This window comes from Mus caroli, unplaced genomic scaffold (genome assembly GCF_978045245.1).
Source record: "Mus caroli unplaced genomic scaffold, Mus_caroli_1 scaffold_5, whole genome shotgun sequence".
Classification (NCBI taxonomy): Eukaryota; Metazoa; Chordata; class Mammalia; order Rodentia; family Muridae; genus Mus; species Mus caroli.
In genome coordinates, this window is record NW_028227260.1 from 90096403 (window position 1) to 90109697 (window position 13295).

The 13295-nt window shown below is 35.2% G+C and overlaps 1 protein-coding gene across 1 annotated transcript in view; it reads left to right on the forward strand.

The window, feature by feature from the left end:
- Window positions 1-13295, forward strand: part of Cfap47 (cilia and flagella associated protein 47) — a 262175-nt gene that overhangs the window by 233996 nt on the left and 14884 nt on the right. The window contains exons 62-63 of the mRNA XM_085838136.1: window positions 4411-4582; window positions 5099-5260. Coding sequence (XP_085694262.1) covers window positions 4411-4582; window positions 5099-5260 — 334 coding nt within the window. The remainder of the gene's footprint in view (window positions 1-4410; window positions 4583-5098; window positions 5261-13295) is intronic.

Sequence of the window (13295 nt, forward strand, 5' to 3'; positions counted from 1 at the left end):
GTAGATCAGTGGAACAGAATTGAAGACCCAGAAATGAACCCACACACCTATGGTTACTAGATCTTTGAAAAAGGAGCTAAGGCTATCCAGTGGAAAAAAGACAACATTTTCAACAAATGATGCTGGTTCAACTGGTGGTCAGCATATAAAAGAATGCAAACCCTATTTTTTAATTGGGTTATTTTGGTTGCTGGAATAGATTCTTTCTGAGATCTTTTTATATTTTGGATATTAGCCCTCAGTCAGATGTAGGGTTACTGAAAATAATTTCCAAGTAGGTAGGCTACCATTTGTCCTTTTCCTTACAGAAGCTTTTTAGTCTCAGGAGGTTCCATTTACCGATTGTTGATATTAGAGCCTGACTCATTGGTGTTCTGCTCAGAAAATTGTCTCCTGTACCAATGTGTTCAAGCCTATTACCCACTTTCTATGAGATTTATTGTATCTTGTATTATGTTGATGTCTGGGATCCACTTGGAGTTGACTTTTGTTCAGGGCAATAGATATGGATCTATTTGCTTTTTTTCTACATGCAGACATCTAGTTAAACCAGCACCATTTATTGAAGAAGCTTTCTTCTTGCCACTGTATGGTTTTGCCTTCTTTGTCAAAAAGCAAGTGTCCTGAAGTGTGGGGGGTTATTTCTGGGAATTCAGTCCCATTGATCAACTTGTCTGTTTTTAGCACCAAATCACTCTTCCTGTGTAGTACAGCTTAAGGTCAGGGATGGTGACTCAGAGAGAAATTCTTTTATTATTTAGGATTGTTTTCCCTATCCTTGGTTTTTGTTTTTTCATATGAAGTTAGGAATTGCTCTTTCAAAGTCTATAAAAAATTATGGTGGCATTTTGATGGGGATTTCATTGAATTAGTAGATTGCTGTTGATAAGATGGCCATTTTCACTACATCAATCATACCAATCCATGAGCATGGGAAATCTGATATCTTCTTCAATTTCTTTCTGCCGAGACTTAAATTTCTTGAATACAGATCTTTCACTTGCTTGGTTAGAGTTACACCAAGATATTTTACATTATATCTGGCTTTTGTGAAGGGTGTTGTTTCCATAATTTCTTCCTCTGCCTGTTTATTGTTTGTATGTCGGAGAATTACTTTAGTGATATCTTGACGTCTTTTTCAAGTTGTATCCTCTCAATCTTCTTTAGTTGTCTTATTTTTCTAGCTAGAGCTTCAAGTACTATACTGAGTAGATAGGGAGAAAGTGGGCAGCCTTGGCTTGTTTCTGATATTAGTGGGATTGCTTCAAGTTTCTCTCATTTAATTTGATGTTGGGTATTGGCTTACTGAATATTTCTTTAATTATATTGATATATGTTCCTTGAATCCCAGATCTCTCCAAGACTTTTAACATGAATGGGTGTTGGATTTTGTCAAAGGCTTTTTCAGCATCTAATGAGATGATCATTTGAATTTTTTTCTTTCAATTTTTTTCATTTAATGGTTACCTTGATCGATTTTTATATAGAGAGCCAGCCCAGTATCCCTGAAATGTAACCTACGTGATCGTAATAAATGATGTTTTTTGTGTGTTTTTGGATTCTCTTTGCGAGAATTTTATGGAGTACTTTTGTGTAAATGTTCATAAGCAAAATTGGTCTAAAGTTCTCTTTCTTTGTTGGCTCTTTGTGTGGATTAGGAATCAGAGTAACTGTGGCTTCATAGAATGAATTAGGCAGTGTTCCTTCGGTTTCTGTTTTGTGGAATAGTTTGAGGAGTATTGGTATTAGCTGTTCTTTGAAGGTCTGGTAGAATTCTGCACTAAATCATCTGACCATAGCCTTGTTTTGGTTGGGAGACTTTTAATGGCTGCTTCTATTTCCTTAGGGATTATGTGACTGTTTAAATAGTTTACCTGATCTTAATTTAACTTTGTTAATTGGTATCTATCTACAAAAACATCAATTTAATTTAGATTTTCCAGTTGCATGGAATTTAGGCTTTTAAAGTAAGACCTATATATATTTTTTAATTTCCTCATTGTCTGTAGTTAAGTCTTCCTTTCATTTCTGATTTTGTTAATTTGGATGATGTCTCTATGCCTTTTACTTAGTTTGAATAAGGGTTTGTTATCTTCTTGAGTTTTGACTCTTTAGCAATTTATCTCTTGCATGTGTTTGCCTCTTTTTGTTCTAGAGCTTTCAGGTATGGTGGTTAACTCAATAGTATGACATCTTTCAAAGTTCTTTATTGAGGCATTGGTGCTAAGAATTTTCCTCTTAACACTGCCTTCATTGTGTCTAGTAAAGTATGCTTTGCCTTCATTTTCATTGAATTCTATAAAGTCTTTAGCTGCTGCTGATTCTCCTTCTCCTTCTCCTCCTCCTCCTCCTCTTCCTCCTACTTCCTCTTCTGCTTCTTCTGCTTCTTCTGCTTCTTCTTTTTAAATTTCTTCCCTGAACAAGTAATCAATCAGTTGAGTAGAAAGTCGTTCAGTTTCCAGGAGAGTATGGGCTTTCTATTGTTTCTGTTGTTGAAGTACCTCCTTAATCCATAGTCATCTGAGAAAATACAAGGGGTTATTTAAATCTTCTTGTATCTGTTGAGGCTTACTTTGTGCCCAGTTTTATGGTTAATTTGGGAGAAGGTTCTGTGAGTTGATGAGTAGAAGGTACATTCTGTTTGGAAGTGAAAGATTATGTAGATATATTTAATTCTATTTGGTTCATAGCATCTTTTAGTTTCATTTTTTCTCTGTTCAGATTCTGTTTCAATGACCTGTCCATTCGTGACAGTGTAATGTTAAAATCCTCTGCTATTATTGTATGGGGTTCAACATGTGTTTTGAACTTTAGTAAAGTTTCTTTTTACCAATGTGTGTGCTCTTGCATTTAGGGCATCGTTGTTGAGAATTGAGAAGTCATTTGGTGGATTTTTACTGAAAGTATATTTTATTAGATATTAGAATGGGTACTCCAGCTTGTTTCATGGGTCCATTGGCTTAGAAAACCTTTTGCCAGCCCTGTATTCTAAGGTAATGTCTATGTTTGTTCCTGAAGTGTGTTTCTTGTATGCAGCAGAATGTTGGATCCTGTTTATGTATCCAGTCTGTTAGCCTGTGTGTTTTGCTTGTTGAGTTCATTGATATTGAGAGATATTAATGACCAATGATCATTCATTCCTGTTATTTTGAAATTGAAGCTGTTACTGTGTATGTGTGTGATTCTCTTCTAGTTGCCTTTCTACCATCTTCTATAGGGATGGATTAGTAGGAAGATATTGTTTAAATTTGGTTTTGCCATGGAATATCTTGGTTTCTCCATTTATGGTGATTGAGAGTTTTGAATATAGCAGTCTAGGCTGGCATCTGTGGTCTCTTCTGGCTTTCTCTGAAATTCTGATAGGTCTGCATTTATATGTTACTTGTCCCTTGCAGCTTTTAATATTCTTTTTTTTTTCTTCTGTTCATTTAGTATTTTGATTATTTTGTGATAGGAGAATTTTCTTTTCCAATATTTCCTTAAGGGATTTATTTGTTTCCTCTTTAAGGGCCTCTACCTGTTTAACTGTCTTTCCTGTATTTATTTAAGAGAATTTTTATATCCTCTTTAAAGGCTTGTATCATCTTCATGAGATGTGATTTAAGGTCATAGTCTTGCTTTTCAGGTGTGTTAAGAAATCCGGAGCTTGCTGTAGTAGGAGAGCTGGGTTCTGTTGGTGCTACATTGCTTTGGTTTCTGTTGCTTATGTTTTTGAGCTTGCCTTTTGACATCTGGTTGTCTCTGATGTTAGTTGGTCTGGATATCCTGGGTTGGAGTAAGCTTCATGGGAGGCAGGGTAGAGCTGAGTGTCCCAAGTTAGAGCATACTTTCTGGGAAGCAGGTAGAACTGTGTCCCAGGTTAGATAAGGCCTCCTGAGAGGTGGGCAGGGCTGTGTGGTAGGATAGGGAGCACAGATCTGTGGCTGTATTTAAAACATTTCACTATTAAAACTTACAGTTTTTCTTTCAGCAAAGTATCATAAATGTTAAAAATCCTCTAAATCATTTGACATCTATTTCGATTTTGTGTAAGCTTAATTAAAAGTTAAATCTTCAATATATGTATCCAATATCACACGTGTAAAAGTATTTCTTTTTCATAGTTAATGTTGAATATCAATTTTTGTTTAGTTTTCTTATTCCATAAGTTTGAAATATAAATAATTAAAGATGTTGAAAATTATATTTTATATTTTAATATTTACCCATGTATTTCACTTTAACATAATTATTTATAGTATTATATACCTGGAATATAATACTGGTAAACATTACGAAAATAAAGGTAGATAAAATTTAATTTTACCTTTGTCTAAAAATAATGTCAGAAATGATGTTGACCCATAAATTGATGCATGCTTTATATACAGTGAACTAAACTGGCACATACTTTCATTGTAATTTTCCCAGTAAATTCAAAAAGACATGAATTTGAATATGAAATCGAGTTTGAATCTGAAGATGTGAAGTCTAGCCTGGACTCCTCTGTAACTTTATATTTATTCAGAAAACATTTTAACGTAAAAAGTGAAATAATTACATTGATTTTCAATGTGATATTTACACCAAGGAAACCATTCAGGTAAGCATAATTCCCTTCTCTTTTAAATACAGTATTGTTACTCTTTATAATTCAATGTGTTATCTTTTCTGCCTGTCAATATTTGGATTATATTATTTCTTTGATTCTATGCAAAAACATTTGGAAGCATATCATCTCTAGCTAGTAAGCTATGAAAAGAATTCTAATGAAAAAAAAATAGTTCATTGGACCCAATTGCCAGAATATACCTACAACTTACTAAGTATACTGATAGCTTATGTTGGTTATGTTGGTTTGCAACAATTCTGTATTTTCAGAGCTAACTATAAAATAATTATCTCAAATGATATAATAATATTGTAAGTCCTTAAATGGAAAATTATTCTTAAAATACAAATAATAGTCATCTAGATTTTTAAAAATAAAATGTCTCCTCCCTTTTTTGCTGATCCAAAGAGATACTTTCATTTTAACTTTAGATATTTAATTAATATATTTAATCTCTTTCCTTTTCTTTCTGTTGTATTTTAAAAAAAAAAACTTTTTGTATTCAAGTGCTCATGTCACATTAAATGTTGAGTGCATAACAAATGGAATTTGGAAGTTTCCTATAACATTGATTGCTACTGAGCCTGAAGTGGTGGATATCATTAACATCCGTGGAATAGGTTTATTCAAGACATCTGAAACAGAATTTCGACTGACAAGTCAGACAAGGTATTATCTGTCAAGATTTATGTAACTGGTCTTATGAATATAATTGCTGAAACGTAAAATGAAATTTAAGGTAGAGGAGACATGATAAAGTTCTAGGCTATTTAGATAATTTTTTGTTTGATTCTTGTGAAATCTAAAAACTTCCCTTATAAGTTTAATTTTTAATTTAATTTTTCAAGTTTTTGTTACTTGTAGATGAAATATTCATACATAAATAAAACTCAATAAAAGAGAAGAACCTGGAGATCTATACATATCTATTACATCCCATTGATGATAGTATTTATTCTTTACACTTCTCTTATGAACTTGCCTTTCATTGGTTCTTCTTTTGTTGATTTCAGGGCTTTGCAATTCTTTGCAAGTCCTGTACCATTAAGTATATAATTTCTCCCCATTTTTACTTGTATTTCTTCTTGATGTTATTAGCCACTTTTATTTTCTTTATTTTGTCCAAAGAGTATTCCTTAAGAGTTCTTTAATAATAACCCTGCTGGCGAAATATTCTCATAGCTTTGCTTAACATGAGAATATAGTTTTTTAATTTTTCCTTCAATAACAAAGGATAGATTTACTGAATACAGAATTTATGGTTCAGAGGTCTTTTTCTTTCAGCATTTCGGACTAATTTTAGTGGCTTCTGAAAAGGAAATTGCTATTTGATGTGTTCCCTTAAGAGCAACATTTCATTTTCTAGTCTCTTTAAAGAAGTTTTATCCCACTTTAACTTTTAGAAAACTGATTGTGATGTATTGTGCCATGCAATGTCTGTTATATACACTGTTACTGTAAGGCCAAATTCCATGAGGAAAAGCAATGAGAATCTCTTATTCACTCTCTGGCATGTGAAAGATGTTTACTAAATATACTCTGTAAGGAGAATTATCTCCAAGTACTTTGGTTTCCTTGAAAAGTCAAAAGAAATTCAGCTATTTCCATGGTAGTTATTAAACATGACTTTACCATGAAATACCCTGGGAGGGAAAGAATAAACAAGATGTACTTATTAGATTTTTAAACAATACTAGCTGATATAATTATTTACCATTTATATTTTAGAATTTTATAAAACTGTTTTACCTACTGTATTACTCAGAAATAGTTTCATCTTACTTTTTGGCTTCATGAGAAATGGTTATTTTTAAATTCTATTTGTTTATTTGGGGTTTTTGAGATGGAGTCTTGCTATGAAGTGCTGGCAGGCTGAAAACTTGCCATGACTATGACATCCTAGGGCTTCAGTCATCTGCCTGCCTCAGCATCTTGATTGCTGAAAGTACAGATATGAAATGTTATGCTAGAATTTTTTAAGCTACCATTCAATGTAATGGAATTCCTTATGATATTTCATGTATATGTGTTGCTCTGCTTTCTTGTACTTTATACTTCTCCTTCTCCAACACTTTAAAAAACATTGGAAGATAAGTAATATGATTTCTTTAAATAATGTAGCAATGTGTATGCTTATGTATTGCATGGAGCTATTACATCAATATATTTAGATTCTCAGTCATTCTGAAATATTCAGTGAATTAACTGTCTAGTAAAAAATAAATAGTAGTTATAACCATGAGTAGAAATCTACCATTCCAGTAATTTAAACATTTCTTACTTACTAACATGTATAACATGCCTACTTTTATAAGATTTAATATAGTTCCTCTGCCATCAGAACTTTAAAAAAAGAATCAGATTTTATTTTTTGGTAGGTTACTTATATTAATAGCTACTTGTTTACTGAGAAAGCTGTATCATGAGCTAGAAATCAATATCTTTTCATATTCCTCCATAACTAAATGACCTATACTGCAAATGGATTTTCTTCCTTTTTTTTCCTTTTTCTTTATGTCTTTATTGATTTTTTTAATTACATATTTATTTCATTAACATTTCCAATGCTATCCCAAAAGTCCCCCCACCCACTCCCCCCCACCCACTCCCACCTCTTGGCCCTGGAGTTCCCCTGTACTGAGGCATATAAGGTTTGCACGACCAATGGGCCTCTCTTTCCACTGAAGATGGCTGACCAGGCCATCTTCTGATACATATGCAGCTAGAGACATGAGCTCTGGGGGACGTGGGGGGTGCTGGTTAGTTCATATTGTTGTTCCAACTATAGGGTTGCAGATCCCCCCAGCTCCATGGGTACTTCCTCCAACTCCTCCATTGGGGGCCCTTGATCCATCCAATAGCTGATTGTGAGCATCCACTTCTGTGTTTGCTACGCCCTAGCATAGTCTCACAAGAGACAGTTATATCAGGGTCCTTTCATCAAAACCTTGCTAGTGTATGCAATGGTGTCAGCGTTTGGAAGCTGATTATGGGATGGATCCCTGGATATGGCAGTCTCTAGATGGTATATCCTTTCCTCTCAGCTCCAAACTCTGTCTCTGTAGATCCTTCCATGTGTGCCTTGCTCCCAAATCCAAGAAGAGGCAACATATCCACATCTTGGTCTTCGTTCTTCCTGAGCTTCATGTGTTTAGCAAATTGTATCTTATATCTTGGGTATTCTAAGTTTCTGGGCTAATATCCACTTATCAGTGAGTACATATCATATGAGTTCTTTTGTGATTGAGTTACCTCACTCAGGATGATGCCCTCCAGGTCCATCCATTTGCCTAGGAATTTCATGAATTCATTCTTTTTAATGGCTGAATATTACTCCATTGTATAATTGTACCACATTTTCTGTATCCATTCCTGTGTTGAGGGGCATATGTGTTCTATCCTGCTTCTGGCTATTATAAAAAAGGCTGCGATGAACATAGTGGAGCATGTGTCCTTCTTATTGGTTGGAACAACTTCTGGATATATGCCCAGGAGAGGTATTGCAGTATCCTCCAGTAGTACTATGTCCAATTTCCTGAGGAACGGCCAGACCAATTTCCAGAGTGGTTGTACAAGTTTTCATTCCCACCAACAATGGAGGAGTGTTCCTCTTTCTCCACATCCTCGCCAGCATCTGCTGTCATCTGAATTTTTGATCTTAGCCATTCTGACTGGTGTGAGGTTGAATCTCAGGGTTGTTTTGATTTGCATTTCCCTGATGATTAAGGATGCTGAATACTTTTTCAGGTGCTTCTCAACCATTTGGTATTCCTCAGATGAGAATTCTTTGTTTAGCTCTGAGCCCCATTTTTAATGGGGTTATTTGATTTTTCTGGAGTCCACCTCCTTGAGTTATTTATATATATTGTATATTAGTCCCCATCTGATTTAGAATAGGTAAAGATCCTTTCCCACTCTGTTGGTGGCCTTTTTGTCTTATTGATGGTATCTTTTGCCTTACAGAAGCTTTGCAATTTTATGAGGTCCCATTTGTAGATTCTCGATCTTGCAGCACAAGCCATTGCTATTCTATTCAGGAATATTTCCCCTGTGCCCATATCTTCAAGGCTTTTCCACACTTTCTCCTCTATAAGTTTCAGTGTCTCTGGTTTTATGTGAAGTTCCTTGGTCCACTTAGATTTGACCTTAGTACAAGGAGATAGGAATGGATCGATTCTCATTCTTCTACATGATAACAACCAGTTGTGCCAGCACCTTTTGTTGAAAATGCTGTCTTTCTTCCACTGCATGGTTTTAGCTCCCTTGTCAAAGATCAAGTGACCATAGGTGTGTGGGTTCATTTCTGGGTCCTCAATTCTATTCCATTGGTCTACTTGTCTGTTGCTATACCAGTACCATGCAGTTTTTATCACAATTACTCTGTAGTAAAGATATAGGTCAGGCATGGTGATCCCACCAGAGGTTCTTTTATCCTTGAGAAGAGTTTTTCTATCTTAGTTTTTTTTTTTATTATTCCAGATGAATTTGGAGATTGCCCTTTCTAATTCGTTGAAGAATTGAGTTGGAATTTTGATGGGAATTGCATTGAATCTGTAGATTGCTTTTGGCAAGATAGCCCTTTTTTACTATATTGATTCTGCCAATCCATGTGCATGGGAAATCTTTCCATCTTCTGAGATCTTCTTTAATTTCTTTCTGCAGAGACTTGAAGTTCTTATCATACAGATCTTTCACTTCCTTAGTTAGAGTCACACCAAGGTATTTTATATTATTTGTGACTATTGTGAAGGGTGTTGCTTCCCTAATTTCTTTCTCAGCCTGTTTATCCTTTGTGTAGAGAAAGGCCATTGACTTGTTTGAGATAATTTTATATCCAGCTACTTCACTGAAGCTGTTTATCAGGTTTAGAAGTTCTCTGGTGGAATTTTTAGGGTCACTTGTATATACTATCATATCTGCAAACAGTGATATTTTGACTTCTTCCTTTCCAATTTGTATCCCCTTGATCTCCTTTTGTTGTTGAATTGCTCTGGCTAGGCCTTCAAGTATAATGTTGAATAGGTACAGAGAAAGTGGGCCGCCTTGTCTAGTCCCTAATTTTCGTGGGATTGCTTCCAGCTTCTCACCATTTACTTTGATGTTGGTTAGTGGTTTGCTGTAGATTGCTTTTATCATGTTTAGGTATGGGCCTTGAATTCCTGATCTTTCCAAGACTTTTATCGTGAATGGCTGTTGGATTTTGTCAAATGCTTTCTCAGCATCTAACGAGATAATCATGTGGATTTTGTATTTGAGTTTGTTTATATAATGGATTACGTTGATGGATTTCCATATATTAAACCTTCCCTGCATCCCTGGAATGAAACCTACTTGGTCAGGATGGATGATTGTTTTGATGTGTTTTTGGATTTGGCTAGGAAGAATTTTATTGAGAACAGTTTTTGTTATCCTAGTTTTTTTTTTGTTTTTTGTTTGTTTGTTTGTTTTTTTGTTATTCCAGATGAATTTGGAGACTAAAATCAGGGACTAGGCAAGGCTGCCCACTTTCTCCCTACCTATTCAACATTGTACTTGAAGTTCTAGCCAGAGCAATTTGACAACAAAAGGAGATCAAGGGGATACAAATTGGAAAGGAAGAAGTCAAAATATCACTGTTTGCAGATCATATGATAGTATATATAAGTAACCCTAAAAATTCAACCAGAGAACTCCTAAACCTTGAGTATTTTCAGATCAATATTCATAAGGGAAATTGGTCTGAAGTTGTCTATCTTTGTTGGGTCTTTCTGTGGTTTAGGTATCAGAGTAATTGTGGCTTCATTGAATGAGTTCGGTTGAGTATATTCTGCTTTTTTTTTTTTTTGTGGAATAGTTTATGAAGAACTGGAATTAGATCTTCTTTGTAGATCTAATAGAAGTGGGCACTAAACCCATCTGGTCCTGGGCTTTTTTTTTTGGTTGGGAGACTACTAATGAATGCTTCTATTTCTTTAGGGGATGTAGGACTGTTTAGATCACTAACCTGATCCTGATTTAACTTTAGTACCTGGTATCTGTCTAGAAATTTGTCCATTTCATCCAGGTTCTCCAGTTTTGCTGAGCATAGCCTTTTGTAGAAGGATCTGATGGTGTTTTGGATTTCTTCAGGATCTGTTGTAATGTCTCCCTTTTCATTTCTGATTTTGTTTATTAGGATGCTGTCCCTGTGCCATTTAGTGAGTCTGGCTAAGTGTTTATCTATCTTGTTGATTTTTTTCAAAGAACCAGCTCCTCGTTTGGTTGATTCTTTGAATAGTTCTTCTTGTTTCCACTTGGTTGATTTCACCCCTGAGTTTGATTATTTCCTGCCGTCTACTCCTCTTGGGTGAATTTGCTTCCTTTTGTTCTAGAGCTTTTATGTATGTTGTCAAGCTGCTAGTGTGTGTTCTCTCTAGGTTCTTTTTTGGAGGCACTCAGAGCTATGAATTTTCCTCTTAGAAATGCTTTCATTGTGTCCCATAAGTTTGGGTATGTTGTGGCTTCATTTTCATTAAACTCTAAAAATTCCTTAATTTCTTTCTTTATTCCTTCTTTGACCAAGGTATCATTGAGAAGAGTGTTGTTCAGTTTCCCTGTGATTCGTTGGCTTTCTATTATTTATGTTGTTTTTGAAGACCAGTCTTAGTCCATGGTGATCTGATAGGATGCATGGGACAATTTCAATATTTTTGTATCTGTTGAGGCCTGTTTTGTGACCAATTATATGGTCAATTTTGTAGAAGGTACCATGTGGTGCTGAGAAGAAGTTATATCCTTTTGTTTGAGGATAAAATGTTCTATAGATATCTGTTAGAACCACTTGTTTCGTAACTTCTGTTAGTTTCACTGTGTCCCTGTTTAGTTTCTGTTTCCATTTTCTGTCCATTGATAAAAGTGGTGTGTTGAATTCTCCCACTCTTATTGTGTGAGATGCAATATATGCTTTGAGGTTTAATAAAATTTCTTTAATGAATGTGGCTGCCCCTGTATTTGGAGCTTAGATATTCATAATTGAGAGTTCCTCTTGGAAGTTTTTACCTTTTATTAATATGAATTGCCCCTCCTTGTCCTTTTTGATGACTTTGTGTTTGAAGTCGATTTTATTAGATATTAGAATGGCTACTCCAGCTTGTTTCTTCAGACCATCTGCTTGGAAAATTGTTTTCCTGCCTTTAATTCTGAGGTAGTGTCTGTCTTTTTCCCTGATATGGATTTCTTGTAAGCAGCAGAATGTTGGTTCCTGTTTGTGTAACCAGTCTGTTTGTCTATGTCTTTTTATTGGGGAGTTGAGTCCATTGATATTAAGAGATATTAAGGAAAAGTAACTGTTGCTTCCTATTATTTTTGTTGTTAAAGTTGGCATTCTGTTCTTGTGTCTCTCTTTTTTTAGGTTTTTTTGAAGGATCACTTTCTTGATTTCTCTAGGACGTGGTTTCCTTCCTTGTATTTTTTTTTTTTTTACTGTTATTATCCTTTGAAGGGCTGGATTCGTGGAAAGATAATGTGTGAATTTGGTTTTGTTATGGAATACTTTTGTTTCTCCATCTATGGTAATTGAAAGTTTGGCTGGGTATAGCAGCCTGGGCTGGCATTTGTGTTCTCTTAGTGTCTGTATAACATCTGTCCAGGGTCTTCTGACTTTCATAGTCTCTGGTGAAAAATCTGCTGTAATTCTGATAAGCCTGCCTTTATATGTTACTTGATATTTTTCCCTTACTGCTTTTAATATTCTATCTTTAGTGCATTTGTTGTTCTGATTATTATGTGTAGGAAGGAATTTCTTTTCTGGTCTATTCTATTTGGAATTCTGTAGACTTCTTGTATGTTCATGGGCATCTCTTTCTTTAGGTTTGGGAAGTTTTCTTCTATGATTTTGTTGAAGATATTTGCTGGCCCTTTAAGTTGAAAATCTTCATTGTTATCTACTCCTATTATAGGTAGGTTTGGTCTTCTCATTGTGTCCTGGATTTCCTGGATGTTTTCAGTTAGGATATTTTTTGCATTTTGCATTTTCTTTGATTATTGTGCCCATGTTCTCTATGGAATCTTCTGCACCTGGGATTCTCCCTTCCATCTCTTGTATTCTATTGCTGATGCTCGCATCTATGGTTCCAGATTTCTTTCCTAGGTTTTCTTTTTTTTTGTTTTTTTTTTTTAGCTCTAACACAGATATTTCCCCGTTTGTGTCTTGGAATAATAATATGGCCATTTTGGTTTTTTTTTTACAGAATAGTTGTACTAGATATAAAAGTTTAATGATATTTGTTTTTTTTTATTTTTTTTATTTATTTATTTTTTTACATATTTTCCTCAATTACATTTCCAATGCTATCCCAAAAGTCCCCCATAGCGCCCTCCACTTCCCTACCCACCCATTCCCATTCTTTTGGCCCTGGCATTCCCCTATATTGGGGCATATAAAGTTTGCAAGTCCAATGGGCCTCTCTTTCCAGTGATGGCCGACTAGACCATCTTTCCATACATATGCAGCTAGAGACAAGAGCTCCGGGGTTCTGGTTAGTACATCATGTTGTTCCAACAATAGGGTTGCAGATCCCTTTAGCTCCTTGGGTACTTTCTCTAGCTTCTCCATTGGGAGCCCTGTGATACATCCAATAGCTGACTGTGAACATCCATTCCTGTGTTTGCTAGGCCCCGGCATCGTCTCACAAGAGACAGCTATATTTGGGTCCTTTCAGCAAAATCTTGCTAGTGTATGCAATGG